This window comes from Cetorhinus maximus, chromosome 15, assembly GCF_964194155.1.
Source record: "Cetorhinus maximus chromosome 15, sCetMax3.hap1.1, whole genome shotgun sequence".
Classification (NCBI taxonomy): domain Eukaryota; kingdom Metazoa; phylum Chordata; class Chondrichthyes; order Lamniformes; family Cetorhinidae; genus Cetorhinus; species Cetorhinus maximus.
The window spans coordinates 92,568,548-92,596,038 of record NC_135893.1 but is presented as its reverse complement, the minus strand read 5'-3'; the positions used below and the strand labels follow the sequence as shown (position 1 = coordinate 92,596,038).

At 43.7% G+C, this 27,491-nt stretch overlaps 2 protein-coding genes across 5 annotated transcripts in view; one reads left to right on the top strand and one right to left on the bottom strand.

Annotated features, from left to right (window-relative positions):
- Positions 1-167: 167 nt before the first annotated feature.
- eri2 (ERI1 exoribonuclease family member 2) lies at positions 168-16,907 on the bottom strand. 3 transcript variants are annotated; one of them, XM_078558913.1, is made up of 9 exons: positions 16,733-16,907; positions 14,560-14,624; positions 13,297-13,380; positions 12,423-12,550; positions 11,596-11,752; positions 11,093-11,193; positions 9,210-9,291; positions 5,318-5,406; positions 168-5,159 (listed from the first exon to the last, which is right to left on the bottom strand). In XM_078558913.1, the coding sequence occupies exons 1-9, from the start codon at positions 16,753-16,755 to the stop codon at positions 3,777-3,779; spliced, it is 2,112 nt and encodes a 703-aa protein (XP_078415039.1). In that variant the 5' UTR covers positions 16,756-16,907; the 3' UTR covers positions 168-3,776. The 3 variants fall into 3 exon arrangements, with proteins under 3 accessions (XP_078415039.1, XP_078415038.1, XP_078415040.1); XM_078558912.1 differs by lacking the exon at positions 16,733-16,907 and adding an exon at positions 14,762-14,852; XM_078558914.1 differs by lacking the exon at positions 14,560-14,624.
- Positions 16,908-17,312: 405 nt separating this feature from the next.
- The window catches only part of rexo5 (RNA exonuclease 5), a 44,682-nt gene continuing 34,503 nt past the window's right edge, over positions 17,313-27,491 (top strand). For both annotated transcript variants that reach the window (XM_078558911.1, XM_078558910.1), the window contains exons 1-4: positions 17,313-17,450; positions 18,532-18,812; positions 20,258-20,373; positions 25,353-25,479. In XM_078558911.1, coding sequence (XP_078415037.1) covers positions 18,669-18,812; positions 20,258-20,373; positions 25,353-25,479 — 387 coding nt within the window. In that variant the 5' untranslated portion in view covers positions 17,313-17,450; positions 18,532-18,668. The remainder of the gene's footprint in view (positions 17,451-18,531; positions 18,813-20,257; positions 20,374-25,352; positions 25,480-27,491) is intronic.

Sequence of the window (27,491 nt, the reverse complement as noted above, 5' to 3'; positions counted from 1 at the left end):
TTTTAATATTCTGTTTGTGTTCAAATTTTTGAAGTATTGACAAGGTTAATATTATACTGGAACATGACACCAAATTTAACAATATGAAACTGCTCACATCGTAACCACGGAAGAAGAACTACATATTGGTTTTATATTAAATTCAAATAAATTAAACCACATTGAAGTTGATTTCTGAATTAAGTTTAATGCTATATATAGATTTGTATTCAATGGGAGAAAAAGCAGAATTCTTTCCACATTTATAAGTCATAGTCAGTAATCTGGTTATCAATTATTGGCCACGTGATCTACAACCAAGGAATGCAAAGCTTGGATCCAACTTTAAAAAGCCATTGCACCAAATTTTGCAAGTAATTTTATCTTGCACCAGCCCTAGAAAAAATGGAGTCAATGGGAATCAGAGAGAAAACTCTCCACTGGTCGGTGTCATACATAGCATAAAGGAAGGTAGTTGTGGTTGTGGGAGGTCAATATCTCAGTTCCAGGATATCGCTGCAGGTATTCCTCAGGGTCGTGTCTTAGGTCCAACCATCTTCAGCTGCTTCATCAATGACCTTCCCTCCATCACAGGGTCAGAAGCGGGGATGTCCGCAGATGATTGCACAATGTTCAACACCATTCGCAACTCGTCAGGTACTGAAGCAGCTCGTGTCCATATGCAGCGAGACCTGGACAACATTCAGGCTTGGGTTGATAAGTGGCAAGTTACTTTCTTGCCACACAAATGCCAGGCAATAACCATCTTCAACAAGAGAGAATCCAACATCTCCCCATTACATTCAATGGCATTAACAGCAGCGAATTCCATGAATCCCCACTATCAACATCCTGGAGGTCACTATTGACCAGAAACTGAACTGGGCCAACCACATAAACGCTATGGCTACAAGAGCAGCGCTGAGGCTGGGAATTCTGTGGCGAGTAACTCACCTCCTTACTCCCCAAAGCCCATCCACCATCTACAAGGCAAAAATCAAGTGTGATGGAATACTCTCCACTTGACTGGATGAGCGTAGCTCCAACGACACTCAAGAAGCACGACGCCATCCAGGACAAAGCAGCCCACTTGATTGGCACCCCATCCACCAGCTTAAACATTCACTCCCTCCATCACTGATGCACAGTGGCAGCAATGTGTACCATCTACAAGATGCACTGCAGCAACTAATCAAGGCTCCTTCGACAGCACCTTGCAAACCCCTTCTAACACCAAGAAGGACAAGAGCATAAAATGCATGGCAGCGCCTGCAAGTTCCCTTGCAAGCCACACACCATCCTGACTTGGAAATATATCGATGTTCCTTCACTGTCACAGGGTCAAAATCCTGGAACTCCCTTCTTAACAACACGGGGGGGGTGTTCCTACACCACGTGGACTGCAGTGGTTCAAGGTGGCAGCTCACCACCCACCTTCTCAAGGACAGTTGGGGATGGGCAATAAATGCTGGTCTAGCTACATACTCTGAAAGAACCAAAAAAAAAGAGTCTACAGAATATATTCAAAGATAAAGGAAAGGTACCATAGTGCATTTTATACTGGGCTGGTAACTCAGATAGTGCCAGTTCAAATTTCACTATGGAAAGTTGCGAAATTGAATAAATTGATCATTTTTGGGCTAGAATTAGATTGACATAAAAACCCAAATGGCTCACTAATGTCCCTCAGGGTAGGGAGCCCATCATCCTTATCTTGTCAGCGTGACCCCAGTTCTGCAATATGTGGTTTATTCTTAATTCCCTTTGAAGTGGCATAGCAAGCTATATACAATTACTGCAACGTTCAGTAACAAAGAGCAAAAAATTAGGTGAAACAATCGGCAATAACCCAGGCATCGTATCTGGGAGGACACCACATAGGTACCTATTCAGCCTCCAAGGATTCTGCACATCAAGGATGGAAGTATTCAGCCAATTTGGTTTACTCCACAGGCACTGATAAGGAGCAGAGTGCTCTGGAATATGGGCCCTGCCAACACTCTAGTTCTAAAGTTGAAGACCTGTACACTGTGGCTAGCTACTCTGAGCAAGCTGTTCTCGTATAGCTATGACACAGATTACAGTGAAATAAAGAAGTACATGTACTTAAGATACAGAGCTCTGGCCCAGGTCTCAAGAGGATTTCATTGTTACTCTCCTGGGTCCTGCTTCTCTGCTAGCAGATAACAGGACAATGGGAGTCAATTTCATCAGGTTAGTTAAGAAAAAAAAGCATTCAACCAGACCACTTGGAGGAGAAAATGACATAACTGAATCTTCAATTATAATTCAAGCAAGTGACCCAAATCTACAAAGCGATTTGCCTCATTTGCTACAACAGTATCCCCACCTCACCTAAAGATCTTTACTGACTGATGACCCACTTCTGCCCACATCTCTGCTTTTGGTCTTTTACGCCAGGAGATAATTTTCTTGCTTGTATACAAAAATTGTCTCCTTTTTTAAGAGACTACAGCAGTTATTTAAGAACCGCCACCTGGCTTGATTTTATGACACTCTGGCCAGATTGCTGCTGGCCTGACTTCCTCCACATGTCTTCTATGCTTTGGGAGTCTTTTTAAATTAAGGGGAGAACTGGACTTGCCAAGTTTGGCAAGGCTGGCACTTCCACATGACCAGAGCCCCAATGCTGCTTCACTTGCAAAACCGATCTGCAGTCATTTACATACAAAAGGTACTCATGTACTAGGCTAAATAGCCTTTTATTATAAAGGAAAGCTTGCATTTAGAATAGGACCTATGCCTCTGAACACCTCAAAGGACTTCACATTATAAAAGTAACTGCATTGCAAAAGTAATTAAGAACATAAAAATAGTATAAAAATAAAATTAAGCATTAGAACATTTAAAAACCAAGTCAATGTGGAACAATCATGAACTGGTCATTGAATGATATTTCTCTATCCTTGCAAAGAATCTAGTATTTAGCTTAAACAGTAAACAATGACTTGATCACTAGGTTGGAATTACTTAGCCAGTGATGAAAGTGTTGAAAATCTAGTTGAAATTGACAGCACACTGAAAATTTCAGTCCTGATTTTAACCCTGGGTACATGAACTTGAATGGGTTTTGAGCAAGTTAAAATCTCGCCCTTTGGTCTCTATCACAATTGGGCTTCCAGACTTTTTTGTAGCCAAAGTTCCCCATTAGAACATTACTCATTACTTAAAGAAGACATCCACTTCTACAAAAAAAAATTTCAAATGTTTGTTATTATTTCTTGATTTAAAATAAATGCACCACCCATGGTACTCAACTTATTAAAATGAACTTGCAGGAATGTCATGATTCATGTGGCCATAATTAGCATTGGGATGCTGCAAACTATTAAGGGGTGGGGAGAGAACAAAAGAGGGGAGAGGGAATGCTCGAGAGAGGCACGAAAGCAGCAACGCTGGAAGTTGTTAAGCAGGACAATATTGGGTTGAACTATGATGCCTTCCCCACAATCCCTTTATCAGTTAGACCCTCACATTTTAGACTTGTAGGTGTACAACTATTACCCATGGAATATATCACTGCACAAGATCCAAGAGATGCAAAGGAAGTTGGATAAAAAGTTTACACAAGGCTCGGTATAGAAAGTTAAAACCATGTACGTTCAACATAAGTGCACACAAAAAAAGGAAGACAGTTTAGTTGAAAGCACTTCAGAAAATCAATTACAGTAACTTACTGCTCTAGCTCAACCTTCCTATAGACCAGACTGATATCACTGCTCTATAAATCATACAAACTAGAAAACACTCTAGACATGACAACTATATCGCTAGCTTCAAAAGGAAAATCGGAGGCCTAGATGTTTGCGTTGGGAAGAAAGGAAGGTTCCAGATGAACCTGTACCAGAAATATTAACAGATGAGGCTGAAAAGCTTTTCTCCTTCTTCAGTGCCCACTCCCACTTGAAGTACCCACAACCCTTGCTGTCCTCTGCATTTCTTTTCCCCGCTGCACAGGAATAGAAGGCTTTCCCTTGGTTTGGGCCCACTTTAGACACAGTAAGCCTCTTAGCTCTACGACCACAGCCACATAGCGGAGGAGTGATCTTTTCACCATTCAATTTCCGAAGTGCCTGGTGGGAATGGGTCGTGGGAGGAATAACTCTTGAAATGGATTTATTAATTGAAGGTAGAGAACAGTTAGAGGACAATCTTTTGTCTGAATAAATAGTAAATGATTGTTTTTTAGAAGCATGAGGTTTGCAGGGACTTGAATGTGTGTCTTTCCTTTTAACGCCAATGCATAAAGAGTTATTTGATCTAGAGAAATGAACAGAATGTGAAGATTCAGTGCTTTCACTGAAAGAGTTGGACCGGACAATAGGAACCTTCATGGTAGGTACTTTGAAGATGGACTGACGTTCAGCTTGCTTCATAACTTCAGCAACATCATAGATCGTTGTTTGGGAGCTCCTATATATGACTTTCTGATGCTTCCTAGGTTCTAACCGACCAGTCAATTTGTCATCCTTTCTATTCTTTAGTGGTGGCTCTGGAATTGAACAGTCTTCTGTGTTCTCCTCTTCAAGCACACTTGACGCTTTACAGTTTTTTTCTTGTCCCTCATAGTCTTTGGGATACTCATTACCTGATAGCGGTAGTATGGCAACATCTTCCCAGTCTTCCCAGGGAACCTCAGACTCTGAGCAGCTAACCTCTAGATTAGAGATACTGGTAACCGACTCAACAGTAGTTGACATAAGCAACAGGTTGTTTGGACTATTATTGGGTTTAGTTTCCACACCTCCCACTGTAATTTGATTTTTAACATTGTTGATCAAATGTAGTCTAGGTTTCTGTGCTTTACAAAGATCAGTGGAAGTAGAAAGTCCATTGATCAGGGTCCTGGGGGATATTAAACACTTGGAGTGAACATTTACATTACTGCATTTTCTAGAGTCCACAGTCGTCATAAGCTGGCTGGAAGATTTGGGACAAGATGCCAAAACCAATTTTGTTTGCTTCACTATGCTATTATGTTCACAGTTTGCGCTCATCTGACCATTTTCAGCTTTTCTGGTGCTGCCAGAAGAGTTTTCAGACAACAAAAATGTTTTGCTGCCGTTGCCTAGAACCTCATGACTTGTGTGGGTTGTTTTGCCGTCTTCAAGTGAGTTTGCAGTCGGTAGTGTTATGATTGGATTCCTCATGGGTGCAACCTATTGAAAATGCCACAAGATACTCTGTTTGATTATGAACATTTAAAGTATCATGTATTACAACTTAGATTACTGGAGTGATGATAGGTGTCAAATTTTTATCCTGTATAACAGGTCCAACAAGTATGAAGGCGTAGAACTCACCAATGGCCACTCACCATATCCAACGATTTGGTGATTTTCATGGTACAGCCATCACAGATCATCTGCCAGGCAAGATGAGCAGTGTTGCGGGCATCATCCAGGCCTATTTTCAACATTAAGAGGAGTGAGAAATCAGAGTGCAGTAACTAATCAGAACATTGCGTTCTGCTTTTTGACATATTTAAAATAACTCTTGCTTGTTGTTAAAAATTAGGCTAAACTTGTATTAAAACTAAAACAGTAAGTTAAGAGGGGTTTACAGAAATTTATACATTTTGCTCTTATTTGTTAATGAATTATAGAAGCTAAACTTCATTATACGCAAATAAATCTTGCAAAATCTCAAGTAGGTTCTACAGTATTTTTGAAAAATGATTTTCATTTACTTGGGCAAACTTTACTGCTTTGTGTCAAGTGCTGCTTTACCACAGGTTTGAGTTAAAGCTTTTGGTTATACAAAGTAGACTAAAGAATTGCAAGTTCCTGGATTCCAAGGGGAGAATTTTCTGTACGTCAGTCGGGAGCGGGAACAGGCCTGGAACCGATCCGCCGCCCACGATCAGCTGTGCGCCACCATTTTACATGGACGGGCCAATTAAGGCCCGTCCAGCGTGACGCACGGCCGGTAGCGCTCAGCGCTACCTGTGCGGGTGGGGGGAGGAGGGAAAGTTGGGGCCTGCGCTCTTTTGCACATGCACGCAAAAGAGTGCGGAAATCTCCCTGAGGCACGGGGCTGCCTCAGGGAGATTAAGAACATAAAAGTTCAGAAATAATAAAGTTAAAAAGTGTTTAGACATGTCTCCTCATGTGACAGTGTCACATGAACTGGGACATGTTTATGAATTGTGCAAAAAATATTTATTTTATAAAACCTTCAGGAAACCTCACCTCGCCCGTGGATGAGGTTTCCTGAGAAGTGCGAAGGCCGCTTGGGCACTTCACCTGCCCACCAACCTTAAGGTTGGACAGGCAGCGTTGATAAGTACTTTAATTGGGTTTTTAATGGCCTTAATAGGCTGTTGACAGTTTGGCGGGTGTGCAGCCGCTTCCGGCGCGTGCCCGCCGGGCAAAATATCTAAATGATGCGCGCTGATGTTAGGACACACGCCTGATGTCACCGCGCGTCATTTTACATGTCAGCGTGCCGGACCCACCCCCGCATGCCAACGTCAAAATTCTGCCTCAAGTATCAGGAGGCCTCAGATCGAATAGATTACACAACGAAAGAAGGGCCGCAGATTAGTGCCGTGATAGGACTAAGAGCAGAAATCCTTATGACCATGAAGTTTTGGTGGCTGGCAATAATCTAAGCTAATAAGAGAAGCAAACCAAAAAGAATGAGAGCTGGAAGGAATTTGGAGTTTATTCTGAAGTACCAGATAGGGGACAGTTAGCCTTGTCGCACAGATGGATTTGTACAGAAAAAGTCCTTGCAGATGGGACTTAAGGCTAGTTGCTTGGGGTTTTGTAGAGCGACTAGGCAATACAGATGTTAGAATGGATGCTCCCACAGTGGGAAAAGTAATCCTGAAGGTCTTTTTAGCTCTTTTGGCCACATATTCGTGGGAGTGTAGATCAATCGACATAAAAACCACATTTCGGTAGAGTGACAAATTTCAGAGAGAAGTGATTCTGAAACTGGCCAAAGAAGCAAGCGATGCAGAAGGGAAACTATGGAAACGAAACAAAAGAGTTTATGGCTTGAATGATGCCTCAAAATCTGAAAGTAGGCTGTGTTCAACTAAAAGCAGATCCTGCAATGTTTTACTCGTATCAGATAGGGAAACTTTCAGACATGCTCATAACACATGTTGATGATTTCTTATGGGGTGGTACTGTGGAACGAGAAATGTTTTATTAATAACGTTAATGTGGAATTTAAGATTGGAAGTCATGCTTCAGGGGCCTTTAAATTCGTTTGATTTAGCCATTAAACAGAATAGGTCTGGAGTAACTTTGAATCAGCAAAGTTATTTAGAGCATGTTACTCCTGCTCTGGTTAATCATTGCTAGGTCATCACAGAAAGATGATGTTCCATCGTAAGAAGAAACAGAGCAGTTGCAAAGCTTGATTGGTCAGATGAATTGGTTATGCACTCAGACCAAACTGGATGCTAGTTTTGATGTATTGGGCTAAGACCTAAATTTTTCAGATGACAGGGTCTCGCTTCCCACCATCTGAAGAGTCGACGGGGAACACATTTCCACCGACTCACAGTACCCTGCAGCTATTTCACGCTTGAATGAGTGTTAAGTGGCTGCAGGCAGGACTTCCGCCCCTCACTCGGGAGGAAATCCCGCCTTAAAGAGCTGCCAGCCAATCAGATTGACGTCCAACAGTGCTGCAGTAGACAGAAGAGGAAGTTCAGGAGGACATTGGAGCCTATGTCTGAGGAGAGGAGGCCCAGGTAAGTTCAAGGGGTCCCAGGGCAGGGAGAGTAGGGAAGGCTTGGTTGGGGGTGGGGTGGGGGGCGAAGGGGGCGATCTGGTCTCGGAGAAAAAGCTGGGGGCGCCAGATCCCCAAAGGCCACCTGATCGTAAGGGTGGGGGCTGGGGGGGTCGCTGGAATTCAGAAGGGGGTTTCTGATCAAGGAGCCCCCCCACCCTTTCCACCCAAGATGTAGCTCTGTTCTTTTCCAGGCATCCCCCACAGAAGTTCAATCCTCACGCTGGCCTAAAAATCTGAGGCTGGGTGGGAAATGGCCCTTAAGCGGCCAAAGGACCTCATTTAGGGTAATGGCAAGCTTCCCGTCTGAGGCCTTGCCCATCCCAGCATAAAATCACTGAGTAGTCAGGGCGGGCAGGAACCCAGAGGGAATCCCATCCCTTCAATTTCACACTCCCCCTGCCGGGTGGGAAGGGTGGGGGAAGTGTAAAATTCTGGCCTAAGTACACAATGACGCACCCTAAAAATCAAGGATGCTTTAAGGGCAAATGAAACATTTTAAAAACTAAATATGGAGAAACGTGTACTTAAATTCCATCCTTGGGTGACCTAAGAATATGAAATTAATTATTTTCAGTGGTGTCTTCATGTCAATATTCCTGATGGATATTCAAGTGCAGCTGGTTCAATAATATTTTTGGTGGGTGGAAATGGGAAATGTCGCCCTATTGACTCGGAAGCCAAGAAAATAGAAACGGTTGTTAAGTATTTTAGCCGCAGAAACACCCAATATTGTGGAAGCAGTGGATGTGGGTTCTATTTATCAAATAAAAAATTCTATACAAGGGGTGTTCTCAAAACAGGTTTCCCATTGAACATTCCATGGATAATTGTTCACGTGACAAAAATTGTAAGTGAGAAAAGATTAAGAATAGACCTTCCTAGCATGAAACAAACGTTAGTAAAAAAGGAAATCTCCAAGATCAAATGGATAGGCGCAAGCCATCAATTATCAGATGGTTTGTATCAAAAAGAGTGCTTGTACCAAGTTATTGGGGATTCTAGAAGAGGGGCAAGTTCTAATGTAAACAGGAGGAAGGCATTCACTATTTGAACACACATAAAGAGAGACTTATTGACACTGGGGTGGAGTAGGGTGAGGAGCTATACGCCTGTAATGTTTCACTTTGTGACTAAATCTAAACTGAGTAAAGATCGACTTCTGGTCTCCTTCAAATGGCTGTTAGATGTTTAACAAAGGGTAGTGGAAATCTGGAACACTCTCCCTCAAAAAGCTGAGGCTAGAGGTAAATTAAAAATGTCAAAATTGAGAATAATAGATTTTTGTTAGGGAAAGGTATTGAGAGTTAATATAACCATACAAGATACAGATTGGCTATGACATAATAAATAGCAGAACAGGCTCAAGGTGCTGAATAGGCTACTCCTGTTCCTATTCCATTTCTATAAGGCCAACCACAACTACCGAGACATATAACAATGCAACATGCACTTCTTACCAGAATGTTCACGTCCTGAAAACATTATACCCAGATCCTGCAGAGCTCCATTCAGGCCTTTTGGCTTTCGGTTGTAGAACAGCTGCCACACAAACACAAGTCAACTCAGACCATTTACCACAAAAAAACAAACACGTCAATTTGAGCTGTACAGTTACGGAACTAGATAAATGTGTCATTTGCCGAGCAGCAGCATTTTGAAGAAAAACACCCAAAGTAATAGGAAAAAATATATATATTGCTTTTCCATCAGCATCTATTCTTGAATGTTTTAGTCAGGTTCCTTGGCTGTGCTCTAAATCTTTATTTTGCAACAGCCAACTTTGTCCAGTTTAGTTTAACTCTCTATCAACTTCATTTCCCGTGTCATTTTCAAAGTGGGATTGTGCAAGGAGGGTTAAAGTTGTGAGCCACAGGAAGGTCAGGGTCATATATGTGGATAGAGTGGAGATGTTTAGCAAAATGGCCACTAAACACTGCTCCGTCTCCCCATCATACAGCGGGTCTACATTAATAGTGACTGCAGCATTCTAGATTAAAGAAAGTACACAAGAATTACTTTCTCAAATGGAGGGAGCATTTCAGGCTTTGGGCAATGCTGTGGGAGAAATCATGAAATTTTATAGCACAGACAGAGGGCCACCAAGCCCATCGTGGCTTAAAACATTCACTCCCTCCACCACTGATGCACAGTAGCAGCAGTGTGTACCATCTACAAGATGCACTGCAGGAACTCACCAAGGGTCCTTTAACAGCACCTTCCAAACACGCAACCTCTACCATCTAGGACAAGGACAACAAGGAACACCACCACCTGCAAGTTCCCATCCAAGCCACACACCATCCTGACCTGGAACTGTATCGCACTCCTTCACTGTCACTGGGTCAAAACCCTGGAACTCCCTAACAGCACTGTGGGTGCACCTACATGACATGGACTGCTCCAAAAGAGTTACACCACATGGACTGCAGTGGTTCAAGAAGGCAATTCACCACCATCTTCTCAAGGGCAATTAGGGTTGGGCAATAAAGGCTGGCCCAGCTAGTGATGTCCACGTCCCATGAAGGAATAAAACAAATGGTGGCTGTGCCACTTGGACTGATTCCTCTGTCCCAATGCAGCTCTCAATCTTTGATCTCCTACTGTTCAATGAAGTTCAACACAAGCATCAGTATCAGTATCTTAATTTTATACTGGTCAGAACACTGCCCTGAGTAACCCCAGAATGCAGCAATTTCCTCCATTTTATTTGCTTACCTTGTAGGGAGCGGCAAGTAGAAAACCAAGGTGCATTGACACTTGGAGCGGAAACCAGTTATCACCCCTAACGTCTGACCGAGCACTGAGGCTGTGGAATTGGCCTATTTTCTTTGCCTTCTCCATACTGGTGGACTGATGTGTTATTCTAGTATTTTCTATTTCATTTCAGATCAGGGACATTAGCAGCTTGCCTTCCCCTTTGTTTAATTTTTCCCTACTTTCAGTTTGCTTTGTGGGCCCCTCATGAGCCTTTTGCACGATATGCATGTTCTTAAGTCCATTTAATGTTCCTCCAGTTGTTTTACCAGTAATTTTTAATATTGGTTTCTTTAACAGTTTTTTATGATGCAATTTGCCCATCATTCAACCCATTTACACCCTCTTGGTGATTTCACTATCTGTTGAATCTCTCCTTCCCCAAATTTTCTCTCAATTTTTCCTCGCAACCTTATTAAAAAAAGCCCAGATTATCCTTCAGCCTTGATGAAAGGTTACACACCGGAATTGACAAATACCTGCCTTTCCTCTTTTATAGATGCTGACTGACCTATGTATTTTCAGCATTTCTTGCTGGCAGTCATCAACACCGAGTTGGACCATCTCCAGCCCCTTGTGTGCATACCTTGTAGGTTGCTCGGAGGTCAATCCAGCTGTTCAGAACAGCCGGTTTTCTGAGATCTTTCCTTTTACATTCATAGTGCAAGCACACTCCCAGATCCCAGTCTACAGAAATCAAAGGGTATGTGATTAAATATAGCTTGTACAATTCTGGATCATGCGCACACCGTGGAATTTGTACATAAATTCCAAAGGTGGAAAGTTAAAGACACAGATTTTATATTGTAAGAAACATTTACCAGAGTTTTACTGCAAGAAATTAGCCCATAAAAGGCCACAAATTAAACTGCCACAGAGATACGTACTTCTTAAAATTGAGCACAAATATGTTAACTATTGAATATACAGAGAAAAAAAAATCAGTGGATGAGAAAGCATAATTGCTTTTAAAACAGAATGAATGGTATTTTTGGCTTCTTATAATTTAGTGAGCTACTGTTCTAGTGTAGCTCTTCAATGTTCAAATGGAGTAAATGACTTAAATTTATCAGTAACTGTCAACCATACCTGACCACGTTACAAAAGCACAGGGTCTTGATTCAAGGCCACACTTCTGAGACATGCCCTTTATGAAAACAATGCTCTTCTCTTGCTGCAGCTTCTGAATCCAGCGGGAAAACTGTGACAAGCATATTCCAAGAGGAATTCCAGCTTCAGCTTGCCACTGGAAATGTTAAAATAGACAGTGAGCCTGCAAATTTCCAAGACTTTCAATAGTTACACGTACCCAATTCTACTACTGCACACCAGAGGAAAATCTTGGGGTCTCAGTGTATTGCAAACCATACTGAAAAATGGTCATCTATATATTTAAAATGCGGAGCTTTAAGCTGTGTTGTCTTCCAGCAGCCTAGGGACATAGGGACAGGAGTAGGGCACTCGGCCCTCGAGCCAGCTCTGCTGTTAAATTAGATCATGGCCAATTTGTACCTCAACTGCGTTTAGCCAGCTCAGCTCCATATCACTAATACCTGTACTTAACGGAAATCTATAATTGGCCCTTGCACATCATGCAATGATGCAGTGTTTAAATCAACTGACCTGAGTGGTCCATAGAAACAACTTGACCCATAGGAATGGTGAACTGGCCTGATTTTATTTTTTAAAAATTCAAAATTTTAATAAAAGCCCTCTTCTAACTCAGGTCTTTGCTGGGCCACCAAGATTCGTGGTCTTTGCTTTACAAATGGTGAGTTTTACTGGGCCACCAAGCAATTTTTTTTTAAAAAAAGGGTAGAAAAAGGGCATGTGGGCCCCAGTGTGCATGCCAATATTTCAGCAAGTGAGATGCTCCCTTTCTCTCCAATGACTTAGCCCCGTATTGTACTGCATACCTGCTTAATGCCAGTGAGTTCTGTGCAAAACGCAGACAGGATTGGATGTTCCTGAGGCTGGACATATGTGTGAAATTCAACCTCAATATCTCCATTGGAAGTGTTGAGCAGCACTGCTGGGAATTCAGCTAGATTAGAGAAAAGTAAAGAACAAAAACGCTTCAAAATCACCAACGTCGTCAAAGTCCAGAAATATTCTAAAGCAAAAGATTTTCTTCCACATTTTCAAGCAGGCTTGTTCCAATTCAGATATCATAATAACTTACACAGTGCCTTTAAAATAGCAAAATGTCCCAAAGCACTTCATGAAGAGTGTTATTTATCAAAACTCAACACCGAGCCACAAAAGGAGACAGACAGATGATCAAAAGCTTGGTCAAAGAAGTGGGTTTTAGGAATTAACTTAAAGGGAGAAGAGCCAGCTAAACAGTTGGAGAGGTTTACAGAGGGAATTCCAGAGCTTAGGGCCCAGGCAGCTTAAGACATGGCTGCCAATGGTGGACTGATTAAAATCAGGGACACGCAAGGGACCAGAATTGGAGAATCACAGAGATCAACAACATGAGGAGAGCATGTGGCTCACTGTCACTCAGTTCCCCTTTCATTACAGAATGTTATGACGCAGAAGGAGGCCATTCAGCCCATCGTGTCTGCACCAGTTCTCTGAATGAGCATTATGACTTAGTGCCATCCTCCTGCCTTTTCCCCATACCCTTGCACATTGTAAATCAGAAAACTTTTCTAACTTCTTACTCTGTTTACAGGTTGCATCTTTCTGCTTTGAAAAATGTAATAACTCACATAGAAGTTACAAACAAATTTTAAAAAGCCCTTTCAATGTACACAATGGTATGTTACGACCATTTATACTCACTTATTTCTGGACTATAACGAGATTTTCCATCTTTCCAGCAGGTGGATTCAAAGTCAATAATAATTAAATATGAAAAAAACTGATCTGCAAAATACAAAGCACAGAATCCAGGTTAGCTTTCGCAGAGCACTGGCTGATCTATATAATCTGGGGACTGCCACATAGTTTTGATGTTTAGGTTCCAAGGTGAAATGGTGTTTAGCCTACACTGTTCCTTTAAATACTTTGCTCAGGCACTTCTAGTGGCAAAGCAATCAAAATAATTACACCCTAAAAAAAACTCAGGCGCTAACTATTGAAAAAGCTTTCTAGTAATGAACGAATTTATGTAAATCTCCAGCTCCTGCCTTCTGGGGCAGGCTAAGTAATCCAAAGAACCTGCAGGAAAATACTTTCTTTCATTTTGTTTTTGAAGAATTGTTTTGCCTCTAAACGTAATGCCATATCCTTGTATTAAAAAAGAATAAGCAGACTTACTGTAAATTTGTTCCATTTTAAATTCCCATGCCACATTTATAATGGGAAACGCTCATGTAAACGTGTCACACTGCACTAATAGCTTGCCACCAGTGGAGGTGCTGAAGCACCACCATGGCAACTGGGTACAATTAGTGTGACAGGTTTAAGCAGGAACTTTCCATCATAAATATAGAGATAGGAATTTACAAATGGAAATATAAAAATAAACTTTAAATTGGCAATTGAATTACACCTGCACAGCATAATCTAATTATTCCCTGTCCTGTAACCCAGCTGCAGCTGAAGACTGCTTGATGTTGACTCAAAATATAGAATAAACATCATGTGGCACTTAGATAAAAGCAAAATACTGTGGATGCTGGAAATCTGAAAGATAAACAGAAAATGCTGGAAAATCTCAGCAGGTCCGTCTGACAACATCTGTGGAGAGAGAAACAGAGTTGACGTTTCAAGTCTGTATGACCCTTCTTCAGAGCTCTCTTATCTTTATGCCACTACCAGCACCTCCACTACCCTTAGCCCTTACCACTACCATTAACACTCCCTTTGTCTTTTCGTCCTTGACATCTTCGTCAATCTTTCCATAGCCCCACCTATCGCTGGCCTTCTTTCCAGCTTCACCTGCTCCACCCCCTCAAACAGTGTAAATTTCATCACATTTCTACCTCTCTTTAGCTCTGAAGAGAGGTCATACAGACTCGAAACTCTGTTTCTCTCTCCACAGACACTGTCAGACGCTGAGTTTTTCCAGCATTTTCTGTTTTTCTATCATGTGGCACTTACTTGATTTAGGTTTTCTGTTGGCGTCAAGAGATGGCAACGAGTGTTTTCTTATTATGCCAAGTTGCCTGGACAAAATACAGAAAAGGTTACTTGTACAAACCAACTGTGCATAAACAGCAGCACTACTGGTTGACTTCTGTCACCACTCCCATTAAGAGTACAGTTCAAGTTTCTAAACTATGCTTCAATTTTAAAAGTGTACCTCATTTTACTCCAAATGGGATCTATCAAACTATCAACCTTAGCTGAAGGCATATCAAACATTTGGAGGACACTGAAACTTTTGTAGGATTCCTGTCAATCAAGAAAACAGAAAATATCAAATGCTGATCTTCTTCTAGGCCAAACTACTGACCAAACATATTTACAAAAGCAAAACTATTAGCTAAATATTAGACAGTCAGTCTTTACCTAATACACACTTTTTTCACGAGGTTCACTAGACGTTAATCAAAAGTAGGAATCTTGACCTCACTTTCCTGTCCCTTGTTTAATTCAAATATAAAAGTTGAAATACTATGATCACTGAGAGTTCAACTCATTTAGCGTAAAGCAGTAATCAAAAAGAGGGAACCGCTGGGAAATTTTAGTTTTTTTTTAAATATACATTACAATATGCAGAAAGATTCCTGTACTAAATCATGCAACATCCTTGCACTACTAAACTTGCATATATTTGAATACTCTTAATAAATTTCTGCAATAAGGAGCCATGGCGTCCAAATTGCAACAACTCACCAAGGCTCCTTCCAAACCTACTATCTTTACCACCTAGATGAACAAAGTAGCAGCCACATAGGAACACAACCACCTGGAATTCCCCTACCAAGTCACATGCCTTCCTGACTTGGAAATATATCACCTTCTCTTCATTGATGCTGGGGCAAAATCCTGGAACTCCCTCCCTAACAGCACTGTAGATATACTTGCAACACACTGCAACAGTTCAAGGCAGCAGCTCACCAACACCTTCTCAAGGGAAATTAGGGCAATAAATGCTGGCCTCATCAGCAATGCTCACATTCAATGAATAAAGAGGAAAAATTCACCACCTTTGGGCCAATGTACTTAAGGAATAAATGTTGTTTGATGAAACTTCACTAAAGTCTCTTGGGGCATTTTAGTGTTAAAGACACCCATTGAAATACAAACTGTTGCGACAGTAACTTTCAAAGCAAAGTACTTAGCCTTCCTTTCCCCTCCCAGAACCACAATAGGGTTCCCCTTGTCCTAACCTACCGTCCTACCAGCCTCTGTATTCAATGGATCATCCTCCACCATTTCTGACACCACAGCACAATGCAACCACCCAACATCTTCCCCCTCCCTTTTCATCATTCAGAATGGACCATTCCATCTGCGGCACCTTGGTCTACTCCTCAATCAATCCTTCCCCGGGCACCTTTCCATGAATAAACAGGAGATGCAATACCTGCCATTTTACCTCCTCCCTGTTCAAGGCCCCAAACACTCCTCCCAGCAGAAACAGCAATTTACTTGAACTTCTTTCAATTTAGTAAACCGTATTCATGGCTCACAATGCAATTTTGTCTACATTGCGGAGAGCAAACGTAGATTGGACGACGGCTTTGCTGAACACCTCCTTTCAGCCTGCAAGCCTGATCCTGAGATTCCGATCACCTATCACTTTAACTCATAAGCTTGCTCCCACTCTGACCTTCCTGCCCTTGGTCTGCTGCACCGTTCCAATGAAGCTTAAGGAACGGTACCTCATTTTTCGAATGGGCACTTTGCAGCCTTCTGGACTCAGAAATGACTTCAACAGTTTCAGTCCATTTCCTCTGCCCTCCTCACGTTCGCTTTTTCCTTCGCTGCTTCTGGTTTCACTCTTTTCTTTGCTTTCGAGCAGCGGGTGTTTATCGTTCTGCCATTCACACCTCCTCTAGACACCTCCTTTGTTTCTTGATTATCTCATTTTCCCTTTGACCTGGCACCAAGAACGTTTGTGTCACTTAATCTCTCATATGCTCCATCCTGTCACAGACCTTCCCCTTTCATTCTTCTTCTCACCCTCCTCCCTTTCACGTGCTCAAAACCTTTCACATTTCTCACTTTTGTCGATTCTGATTAAAGGCCAATGACCTGAAGCATTAATTTTGTTGCTCTCTGACCTGCTGAGTATTTCCAGCATTTTATTTGTTTTTATACCTACTTAGCCAGTAGCTTCGTTGTCATTATCCAGCTAATCCAATGGAGAAGAGGAAATTTTAAAAAATGTATTATTGAAACACGTAATCTAAAACTAACGTTTTTTAAAAATCCATAAATTACTCGAAGAGCAACTTAATGACTGAATTCAAATCTGCCGCCGCTGCAGTGACGTCACTACCGTCCTGTGATCGATGTTATCGGGGCTTCTCTAGTCATGCCTGAAGAGGGCGGGGCGCGGTCAGGGGAGGCGCTTCAAAATGGGGGAGAAGTTTGATGGGGGGGGCGGGGGAACTTCATTGGGAGCGGGGCTTCAGAGGGAGCGGAGCACGCTTCGGCGGGGGCGGAGTTTGAGGAGGCGGAACTGGCGGCGGAGGGGCGGGGAGAGTCTCCAGAGGGGGCGGGGCTGCAGGGTCGAGGCGGTGTGTATGATGGGATGGGACGGAACTTCAAGGCGGGGGGGGAGATTTAAGGTGGTCGTGAGAGCTGGGTCTGAGCGCGTTGAGGTGTGACGGAGCAGGATACGTGCGCGGTGACGCAATGACGTGCGTGCGTTTCGACAGCGAACAGGATGTTGTGTGGGGTACGCTGCGCGCGCTGTGGCCTGGGTCTCTATGGCGATGGCCGCCTAGTGAAGCCGGCGCCTCTGGAGTCTTGTCTTCAAGAGCCTGAGCGGCTCAGGATGGGCTCATTTCGCTTCATTTTAAATAGAACGGAGGGAGGTGAGATCATGTTGGTTTATACTCAAATCAGTGTCTCCTCTCTGGCAATGTGGGACTTAGTGCCCGCTCTCCCCGGCTTGACCATGTGGGAGTCTGCCTCGTTCAGCTGATAATGACCAGAGCCCTTTCCAACATCTGCTTGTGGGGCTCCATAGTGAGTATGGCTGCACGTCCGTGTGGCCTTTGACCACCGACAGTGAGAATACGGGAGGTGGTATCACAGCCGAGCCGAGCATACTGACAGAGCCTGGCGTGCGCCAAGTTTCAGTAGGGATCAAGGGACGATGATGAGGAGCCATGGGACACTGGGGCCCAATTGTAATACCCCAGCCACAGTCCTGACTAAAAATTACCTAAACCAGTGCAGATCAGAAATTGGACTGGTGACCTTCCAGTTTGTATGACTTACAAGGTACCCTCTGAGCCATCAAGGTCTGCACGATGGGTGGATTTCAAACGGTGGTCAAGTTCTTCTAATGTCAGGTTTATCTCTCACTGAATGGCAGCCGGTGCCCAATTTCTTCAACATGTTAGAAGTTTGAGGTTCAAAGATGGGGCATCCTTTAGCAATGTATACTGCATAATTCAGTTTGACTTTGCGCCGGATAAAAGGATTCATTTAGTCAGAAAAAACTTTTCAGTACTTAAAATATCTGAATGGCATTGATTGTTACCATTGCACTGGTGAGAGCATGAAGGAATGTGAGCGTATGTTGATAAATGACTGAAAGTGCTCAAGTTAGAATGGGAATGCTGGTATGCTCATTTGAATCAGTGTAAATTGTAATGTATGAGCACTTCAATTGCTTAAGTTTCAGCAGCATTACAAGTCATGAATGTTGTTATATTTGGAGCATGTTACAAACTAAAAACAACTTGCATTTATATAGCACCTACTACATAGTAAAATGCCACAAGGTGCAATATAGTCAGTCTGATGAGTATCACACTACTAGTCATTCGATTTATAAAACTGGCGCTATTTCTTTTAACTGGCTAATATATTGTACAGTAAGTGAAATTGATAAATCCCTGTTTGAATGTTAGTCACAAGCATCTAAACTTTGTTTGTCTTTTACAGATGCAAGGAAGTTTTGGAACAAGTAACATAAATGGGATTCGTATTTCTACCAATCAGATGAACTGAGTTGAATTTTTCTTTGTGGTTAAGCTGCTGGCAGTATTGTTTCTCCGTAGTGTTGCAATTGTATTGGTCAGATGGCGAATAATGCTAAGATACTGTGTAAACACAAAAACCCAGAAGAGAAAAATGCAGAGGAAACCAAAAAGAAGAGAGCCAAGATCCAAAAATGGACCATTGTGGAAAGTGATATCAGACATAACGACCAAGAGCAACAAAAGGTAAAGAAACTAAAAAGGTCGTTACTTTTAAAATGACCAATTCTTTGTTTACACCTTGAGATTTTATCAATAAATGAGCTAATTTCCCTGAGAACAGATCACTGTGACTGTTCAAATTCAAGCTGCCTGCCATTGTGAACTCATTGGAGCTTTAATGTTCTTCCCATGGTAATAGCAGAACTTAGGATCTGCCCATGATTTCATGTCCCAGCCTTGCCATCAAATGCACAACAATCAAGAAAGAAGCTGTTGAAGGGAAAAGCAATCTGGGCCATACTGGCTCAGGTTCTGTGAGACTGACCGCAGAATTGCATTCAGAACGTGTGAAATCAGGTCAGCTGTCCACCCTCTTTTTCAGGGAATAAACTATGGTATGCAGTTTACTGTGCACTAATTGGCTGTCAAACCTTCTACATTACAAAATTGACTACACTTCAAAAGTACTTAATTGGTTGTAAAGCACTTTGAAACATCTGCTGGTTGTGACAAGTGCTATACAAATGCCAGTCTTTCTTTCTTTAAATCCAGGTACCCTTCCATCCTTTCTCAGTCTTCTGATCACTTTATCCAATGACGGAGCATGCCTTAAGCTGCCTAGGCCTAAGTTCTGGAATTCCTTTCTTATACTTTTCCCAGGTTTTAAGAAGCATCTTAAAACCTTATCCCTGACCAAACTTTTGGTCACCTGTCGTAATTCTTTGACTCCGCCTTAGGCTGTTTCACTGTGTTCTAGGTGCTATATAAATGTATGCTATTGTTGGTACGTGGCCCTACCGCTCCATTACACCGAGCTAGATTTATCTAATGCAAAATTATCTTATTTTCATTAAATTCAATAGTAATTTCTAAAATAAGCAGCCCCTGAAAGTCATGGTTGAAATCCTTTGTGGCCACAATCTTATTCATTTACAAATAAAGCAATTAGATAAGTAAAGATGTAACTTTTTCCTCAGGGACTCCATTAGTTATATAAAAATAAATGTTTGTTCTGCTTCCATTATTGTAATGTCTTTAATAATTAGAAATAGAATCTTTTTTGTTAAATTTACTGCATTTTTTTAAATGGTTCTCTTTGGCATTATATTTTCTCCTAGTCCCCTCATTCATGCCTACTTACATCATGCTGTTTTTGAACAGATGATTAAGAGCTGCAGATCTCCCCGGGATTGACCTGTCCTGCTGATAAGACTATGTCTTAGCTCCTGTTTGCACCTCGCCTGCTAGGATAACTGAAATGAGTCTGAAGCCGTTATTAGGAAACATGGGCATGAATTCGAGTTCTGTGATGCAGTGTTTTACTTTTTATTTTAAGAATTATTGATTTTTAAATTTAAAAGCATGTATGTTCTTCATATGCCACCATCGAACAACTGTCACCATTTTGAAAGTGGTTCTGTAATCCTGTTCCAGAACAGTAATCTGTTTCTTTGATATTTGTTTTCCAGGATGTTTCCGTTTTCACTGTCAACACAGAAAGTAACCACTGTGCCATTACCCACAAGCAACTCCGTGAGCTAATAAACTATGCTGTATTGGGAGAAGTGAGAAGCTCTCCACCCAGGTAATGTACACCAGATGTTTAATGGTCAACTTTGCCCCATTGTGTCACTAGAGAGAAGTCATTTAATGTTGGGCTTCAACATTGTTTTGTTTTCAAGTGAGCCAAGCTGCTGGTGACTTACTTTCTGTGCGGCTGCTTTGATTTCTTTCAATACTGGGGTGCAGACATTTGGCATTCTCCTTTAGTTCCACATACATTAAGTTCTATAGCGCTGCTCCTTTTCTTTATATCAGATTTTTCATGTAAAATATTCGTTGCAACATTTATGCCATAGTACAGTACCAAAAAAAATTACAAGGAGAAAAAGTGATGGATTTAAGCAGTGGGTTAGGTACAACTTTGTTGAAGGTTTCAGGATTTGCACATAATTGTCACAATCTCAGATGAGCTGTCTGTGGCATAATACTGCACTTAGTGAGGCAAAATTACACGAATGAAATGATGCAACTGAAATATTAATCCATCTTCCTCTTGCAGATCCTGATTGACCCACTGTGCATTTCTAACACATTCTGTTTATATTTCTGAATTTGAGTAACTTGTTCAACGGAAATCATCCATTGAATGGGAGTTTTCTGATATATGTTTGTAAATAAGAAGCAAAGCAAAAATAGTAATAGAATATTAACCAAAAGAAATAGAATATGATGTACTGGACGATGTTTCTGAATTCTGAATATTTGGGGCTCAAAGATGCCATGGAAACAGATGGATGTCTGGCGGAGGCTGCACACCTTGGCACTTTTGTGCTTGCAACTGTTATGTATAAAGTGCTGCACTTGATGATCAGTAAGTCAGACAAACACAGTATCCACTTACATCTTTATTTTAATGCGTACCTTCTAAGAATACTCCAGATGAACATTAAAACAATTATTTTTATTCTTTCATGGGATGTGGGCATCACTGGCAAGGACAACATTTGTCACCCATCTCTAATTGCCCTTTGAACTGAGTGGTTCGATATTTCATTTCAGAGAGCAGTTAAGAGTCAAGCACATGTTGGAATCACATCCAGTGACCAACTACTGAAAGCAAGCATGCAGGTGCAGCAAGCAGTTAAGAAGGCAAATGGTATGTTGGCCTTCATTGCAAGAGGACTTGAGTACAGGAGCAAGGATGCCTTACTTCAGGGGGAGAATTTTTCCCATGGCAGGCGGGCCCGGAGCCGATCGCCACCCACAATAGGGCCCACACTGCCATTTTACGCAGTCGGGCCAATTAAGGCCCGCCCAATGTAACGCGCAACTCCCAAGGAAAGCGGGAGTAGTCGGGCGGCAGCAGGAGTGCAATCACCGCTGGGTCCGATGGCGATCCAGCGGCCTCTTTAAATGAAGCACTGGAAGCCTTTTGGAAAGGCTGATCAAAATGGCCAGTGGAAGGGCTCACCAGAGCGCTGCTGGAGAGCAGGCCAGGCCGGAGGGTAGGGCAGTGGAGCAGGCCAGATGGAGGACAGCGAGGCAGTGTGCCCCTCGGTTTTCTGATGAGTGCCTAGCTGCCCTCCTGGAGGAGGTGGCAGCACGGTGAGAGGTCCTCGTTCCGAGGGACGGGTGGCGGAGGCCCCCCCACCTGACCAAACATGCCTGGGAAGAGGTGGCTAGATAGTCAGCTCCCATGACGTGGCATGACACATGTGGGTCCAGTGCCACAAGCGATTCAACGATGCAATGAGCCTCATGGCCAAGTGCCATGTTTCCTCCATGGAGAGAGTGGCAACTCTCATAGAGAGGCTCCTCCAGGAGAACATTCAGAGCCTCCTGGGGTTGTGCTCAGACCTGCAAGCCCTCACAGCAGCATTGACCTCAGCTGGTCAGTGCCAGTGTGGGACATGGTTTGGGCACCAAGCATCCCAGCTCAGTGCCCATCCATCTATGGTGAGCAGAGAGGTCCGAAGCGACTTCACGTCGGCGCAGCAGCTGCCTGTTGTCTCCGCAGGCTCCTCTCAGGGCGCTCCGGATGAGGGCAGCAGTTTCTCTGCCCCTCTGCCAGTGACCGTGGGATCCCAAGAGGCTGCGGCAACTGGGGAGATGCCAGCTGTGGAACTGGCTGCTCTCTCCCAAGCAGGGCCATCAAAGGTGCCACGGCCAGAGGACGGTCATCGAGACCAACAGGACAGCAGAGTCAGCAGGCTGTCTCAGATGCCAGTGCCAGTGAGGGGGGAGCACCTAGACGTAGCACCCACAAGCGTAGATTTAAGGCACCTTAGGCACACCACGGGTTTCTCACTGACGGTTTTATGTTGCCTCGCTATTAGTTCATGACCACTTGGTGTGATGCATAACACCTTTGTAATTATTTTCTTCTGAACTTCATTTTGTTAAATCATTAAATTTTGATATGTGCGCATGGCTCTGGGTCACTCCTTACTTCTGCAGGTGGACGGGAACCCATGATGTTATGAGTGAGTTGTTTGACATTGATCTTTATTGACAAGGCCCTTAGTTAATGTTCCTAACCAGGCAGATTTTGCACTCCGATATCGAGTATGGAGCCTGGAGCCCTGGCATGTATTGGAGGTCCATCTCTGGTGTTCGTTGGATTAAAGCCTCCCAGGTGTCCCTGCCTCCCTGGAGTATGCTCGGGTCAGCGTCTACCCCCTCAGTGTTCTCCTGTGCATGCTCATCCTCGGACTCGCTGCTGGACTCTTCGTGTGCAGCCGAAGCAACTGGGCCTACATCTTCTTTGTCCACTGCTTCGCCCCTTTCCAGCATCAGATTGTGGAGAGCACAGAATGCAACCACTATCAGCGACACACAATCTGGGGGGTACTGGAGTACGCCCCCTGACCGGTTCACGCATCAGAAGCGCATCTTGAGAAGACCAATGGTTCTCTCCACCACAGCCCTTATGGAGGCATGGCTCCTGTTGTACCGCTGCTCGGCCGCTTTTCTTGGGTGACGGAGGGGCATCATGAGCCACCTTTTATGGGGATAGCCCTTGTCGCCCAGAAGCCATCCATCCAGCCGGGCTGGAGCACTGATGAACCTCGGGATGTCTAAGGATGTAAGCATCGTGGGAGCTGCCTGGGTACCTTGCACAGACTTGCAGAATCTGCATCTTGTGATCTCTCACGTTCAAGGAGTGGAATCCCTTCTTGTTGACGAAGACACCCGGCTCACCTGCTAGCGCCTTGATGGCCACGTGTGCAGTCAATTGCACCCTGGACGCGGGGGAAGCCAGCAATCGTTGGAAAGCCTCCGGCTCGCTCTGTCTGGCAGGCCTCGTCCCAGCGGTAGTGGATGAAAGTCAGTGCGTGTCTGAACAGAGCATCTGTCACCTGCTTGACACAAGAGTGAACAGCTGACTAGGAGACTCCGCAAAGATCACCCACTGACTCCTGGAAAGAGCCGGAGGCATAGAAGTTGAGGGCAGCCATGACCTTCAGCGCCACTGACATGGGGTGTCCATCCACACAGTTGGCGCAGATCATCTGACAAATGGAGGTGACTGTCTCTCTCGAGAGACAGAGCCTCGTTTGGAACTGCACCTCAGACATATTGAGGTAGCTGCTTTGCCGCCTGTATACCCTGGCAGCAAGATGGTGGCGTCTTCTGTGGCCCCTTCCGCCTTGGACTTCCCCCTGCACCCTTTCTGCCTGTGCCCCACCTCCCAAAGGTGGCTCCCCTGGAGGCTGAAAGTGGACTCCTGGCCTCCTCCCCCTTCTGGCCCTCCCTTCCTCTTCAGAGGAGCTGCCTCCAATGGATAGCATGACTCCCATTCCCAGGCTAAGGGATAGCTTCCTGAAACCAGCAAGCCCCCAGAATTGATGTTTACTCAAGAGTCCTGACCTGAAGGTTGTTACTCCTGTCCAAGCAGCTGTGAAGAGTTTTGAAGTATTCCTGTTCACACAGGCAAGTATCAGTAACTTTAACAATTAAATGTCTTACCAATAACACTCGCAACCCCACTTACCCCTCTTATCCCGCCCGTGGATGAGGTTTATACAAATGTGGCCTGCCCGTTGCGCCCATGCGACATCCTGAAGATCGCATGGGCCCCAAAAAAACATCAAACAATTGCTGCCTCAAGGGCCTTAAGTAGATCATTAATTAATGGCGGGCTTGCATCAGAGGACGTCGCACACCCACCAACCTAAATATCGCAATGTGCCCGCCCCCGCATTCCAACGAGAAAATTCTGGCCCAGGTGTACAGGGCCTTGGTGAGACCACACCTGGAGAATTGTGTGCAGTTTTGGTCTCCTTTCCTAAGAAAGGACATACTTGCCATAGAGGGAGTGCAGCGAAGGTTCACCAGACTGATTCCTGGGATGGCAGGATTGTTGTGTGAGGAGAGATTGGGCCGACTGGACCTGTATTCATTGGAGTTTAGAAGAGCAAGAGGAGATCTCATTGAAACGTATACAATTCTGACAGGCATGGACATACTGGGTGCAGGGGTGATGTTTCCTCCGGCTGGGGGGTCTAAAACAAGGAGTCACAGTCTCAGGATACAGGGTAGACCATTTAGGACTGAGATGAGGAGAAACTGTTGAATTCTGTACCACAGGAGGCTGTGGAGGCCAAGTCATTGAATTTACTTAAGAAGGAAATAGATTTCTGGACTCTAAAGGCTTCAAAGGGTATGGGGAGAGCGCGGGAATATGGCATTGAGATAGAGGATCATCCATGATCATATTGAATGGCAGAGCAGGCTCGCAGGGCCGAATGACCTCCTACTGCTTCTATTTTTTGTGTTTCTATGTGGGCCAGACCGAGTGAGGACGGCAGACTTCCTTCCTTGAAGGACATGAATGAACCAGATGGGTTTTCACAACAATCGATGATGTTTTACAGTCACCATTACTGAGAATAGCTTTTAGTTCCAGATTTATTAATTGAATTTAAATTCCACCAGTGCCATGGTGACATTTGAACCTAGCCTGGTCCTCTGAATTACTAGCCCAGTGACATTGTCACTATGCCACTGTTTCTCCCTCCTGCTGCAGAAAGATACTATAGTGCCATTTTCTTCCTACAGCTGGTGCCAGATTCACAGGCAGAAAGAACTTAAAGGTGTAGCCGTGATTGTTCTACATGGAGTGAGTCAGATGCACTTCTACAGATACTATCTCCAATTTAAGCGGCTGAGGAAAATGTTCAGATTTGTAAGTTCACTGTTGATGTTGTTGCCTTTGGAAATCCATTTTAAGATACTGTGTACTCTGACCCATTTAAAGAAGGAATTATGTAGAAACTACAGCACAGAAACAGGCCATTCAAACTAGTTGGCCTATGCCAGTGTTTATACTCTAAAGCAGTCTCTCCCTCTCTGATTACCTCTTCCCACCCCGCCCCGATATCCCTCTGTTCCCTTCTCCCTCATGTATTGAGCCTTTTAAATGTCAGTGCAATCTGCTTCAACTGCTTCATGTTGCAAAAAGTACCATATTCTCACCGTTGTCTAAAGAAATTCTTCCTATTTCTCCCTATTGTGTTTTTTTAAAATCAAGCAGCATGATGCCACGAGCAAACGCATTCTTCCCCCCCCCTCCACCCAGTCAAGATTCCTCCAGGACACCCTGGTCCACCGCACCTTCCCATGCAATCACAGAAAGTGCAACACCTGCCCCTTTACCTCCTTCCTCCTCACCGTCCAAGGGCCCAAACACTCCTTTCAGGTGCAGCAGCACTTCACTTGCACCTCCTTCAACTTGGTCTCCTGCATTCACTACTCCCAATGTAGCCTCCTCTACACAGGGGAGACCAAACGCAGGCTGGGTGACTGCTTTGGGGAACACCTTCGGTCTGTCCGCAAGCATGACCCAGACCTTCCTGTCGCTTGCCATTTCAACAGACCATCCTGCTGTCATGCCCCCATGTCTGTCCTTGGCCTGCTGCAATGTTTCTGTGAAGCCCAATGCAAACTGGAGGAACAGCACCTCATTTTCCGATTAGGCACTTTACAACCTTCTGGACTTAACATTGAACTCAACAACTTCAGACCATGAATTCTGTCCTCTATCTTCACCCCTTTCTTAATCCCCGTTTTTTAAAAATGTATTTTTTTCCCCCCACTTAATTTCATTTTTATTCATTTATTCATTGTTTTACCCCTTTTTACCCCCTTTTATCCCTTTTTCCATCCTTTTTCCCCAACCACTGCCCCCTCCCCACACCCCGCCTCCAAAAGGGCCACCTGTTACTTGTTCCGTGTTGTTCTTTCACAGAGTGCTGACCCTTGTTCTGCTATTAACATATTCTGCTTTCTTGTCTTTATGCCACTATCAGCACCTCCTTTAGCCCTTACCACTACCATTAACACTCCCTTTGTCTTTTCGTCCATGACATCTTCGTCAATCTCTCCATAGCCCCACCTATCGCTGGCCTTCTTTCCAGCTTCACTTGCTCCACCCCCTTAAACAGTGTAAATTTCATCATATTTCTACCTCCTTAGCTCTGAAGAAGGGTCATATAGACTCAAAACATTAATTCTGTTTCTCTCTCCACAGATGCTGTCAGACCTGCTGAGTTTTTCCAGCATTTTCTGTTTTTATTTCAGATTTCCAGCACCCGCAGTATTTTGCTTTTATCTTAAATATAATTTTGTCAGTTTGTTTACCCTGCATTTTTGAATATTTTTGCTGAAGCAGTGGCTGGGGCTAAGGTTGGTGATGCCAACTTAGTTATGGAGTTTGACAAGGCAAGAAAGTTGAACGGAAGTCTACTCTGAATTTGAAGTTGAGTCATGCAAATTTTCATCCACTTGTATGACCTTGCAATAAATATGTCACACTGCCCCTGTTAATGGGCTAAATACAACTTTACTGGCCTGATGCTTTGCTGGAACTGGCTTGCACTGCATTTAAAGAGAGAGATTTCTCATTCTCAACTGGCTTGCATTTTTTGAAATTTATTCTTTCATGGTTTGTAGGCACTGTTGGCGAGGCCAGCATTTATTGCCCATCCATAATTGCCTTTGAGAAAGTGGTGGTGAGCCGCTACCTTGAACTGCTGCAGTCCATGTGGTGTAGGCACACCCACAGTGCTGTTAGGAAGGGAGTTCCAGGATTTTGACCCAATTGACCCTTGTCACCTTAGAACTCACTGTCTCTACAGACCATGTGTTGTCTTGAATCCTGCTTGGATGGGAACCTAAAGGCTAGACCTCTGACATTCC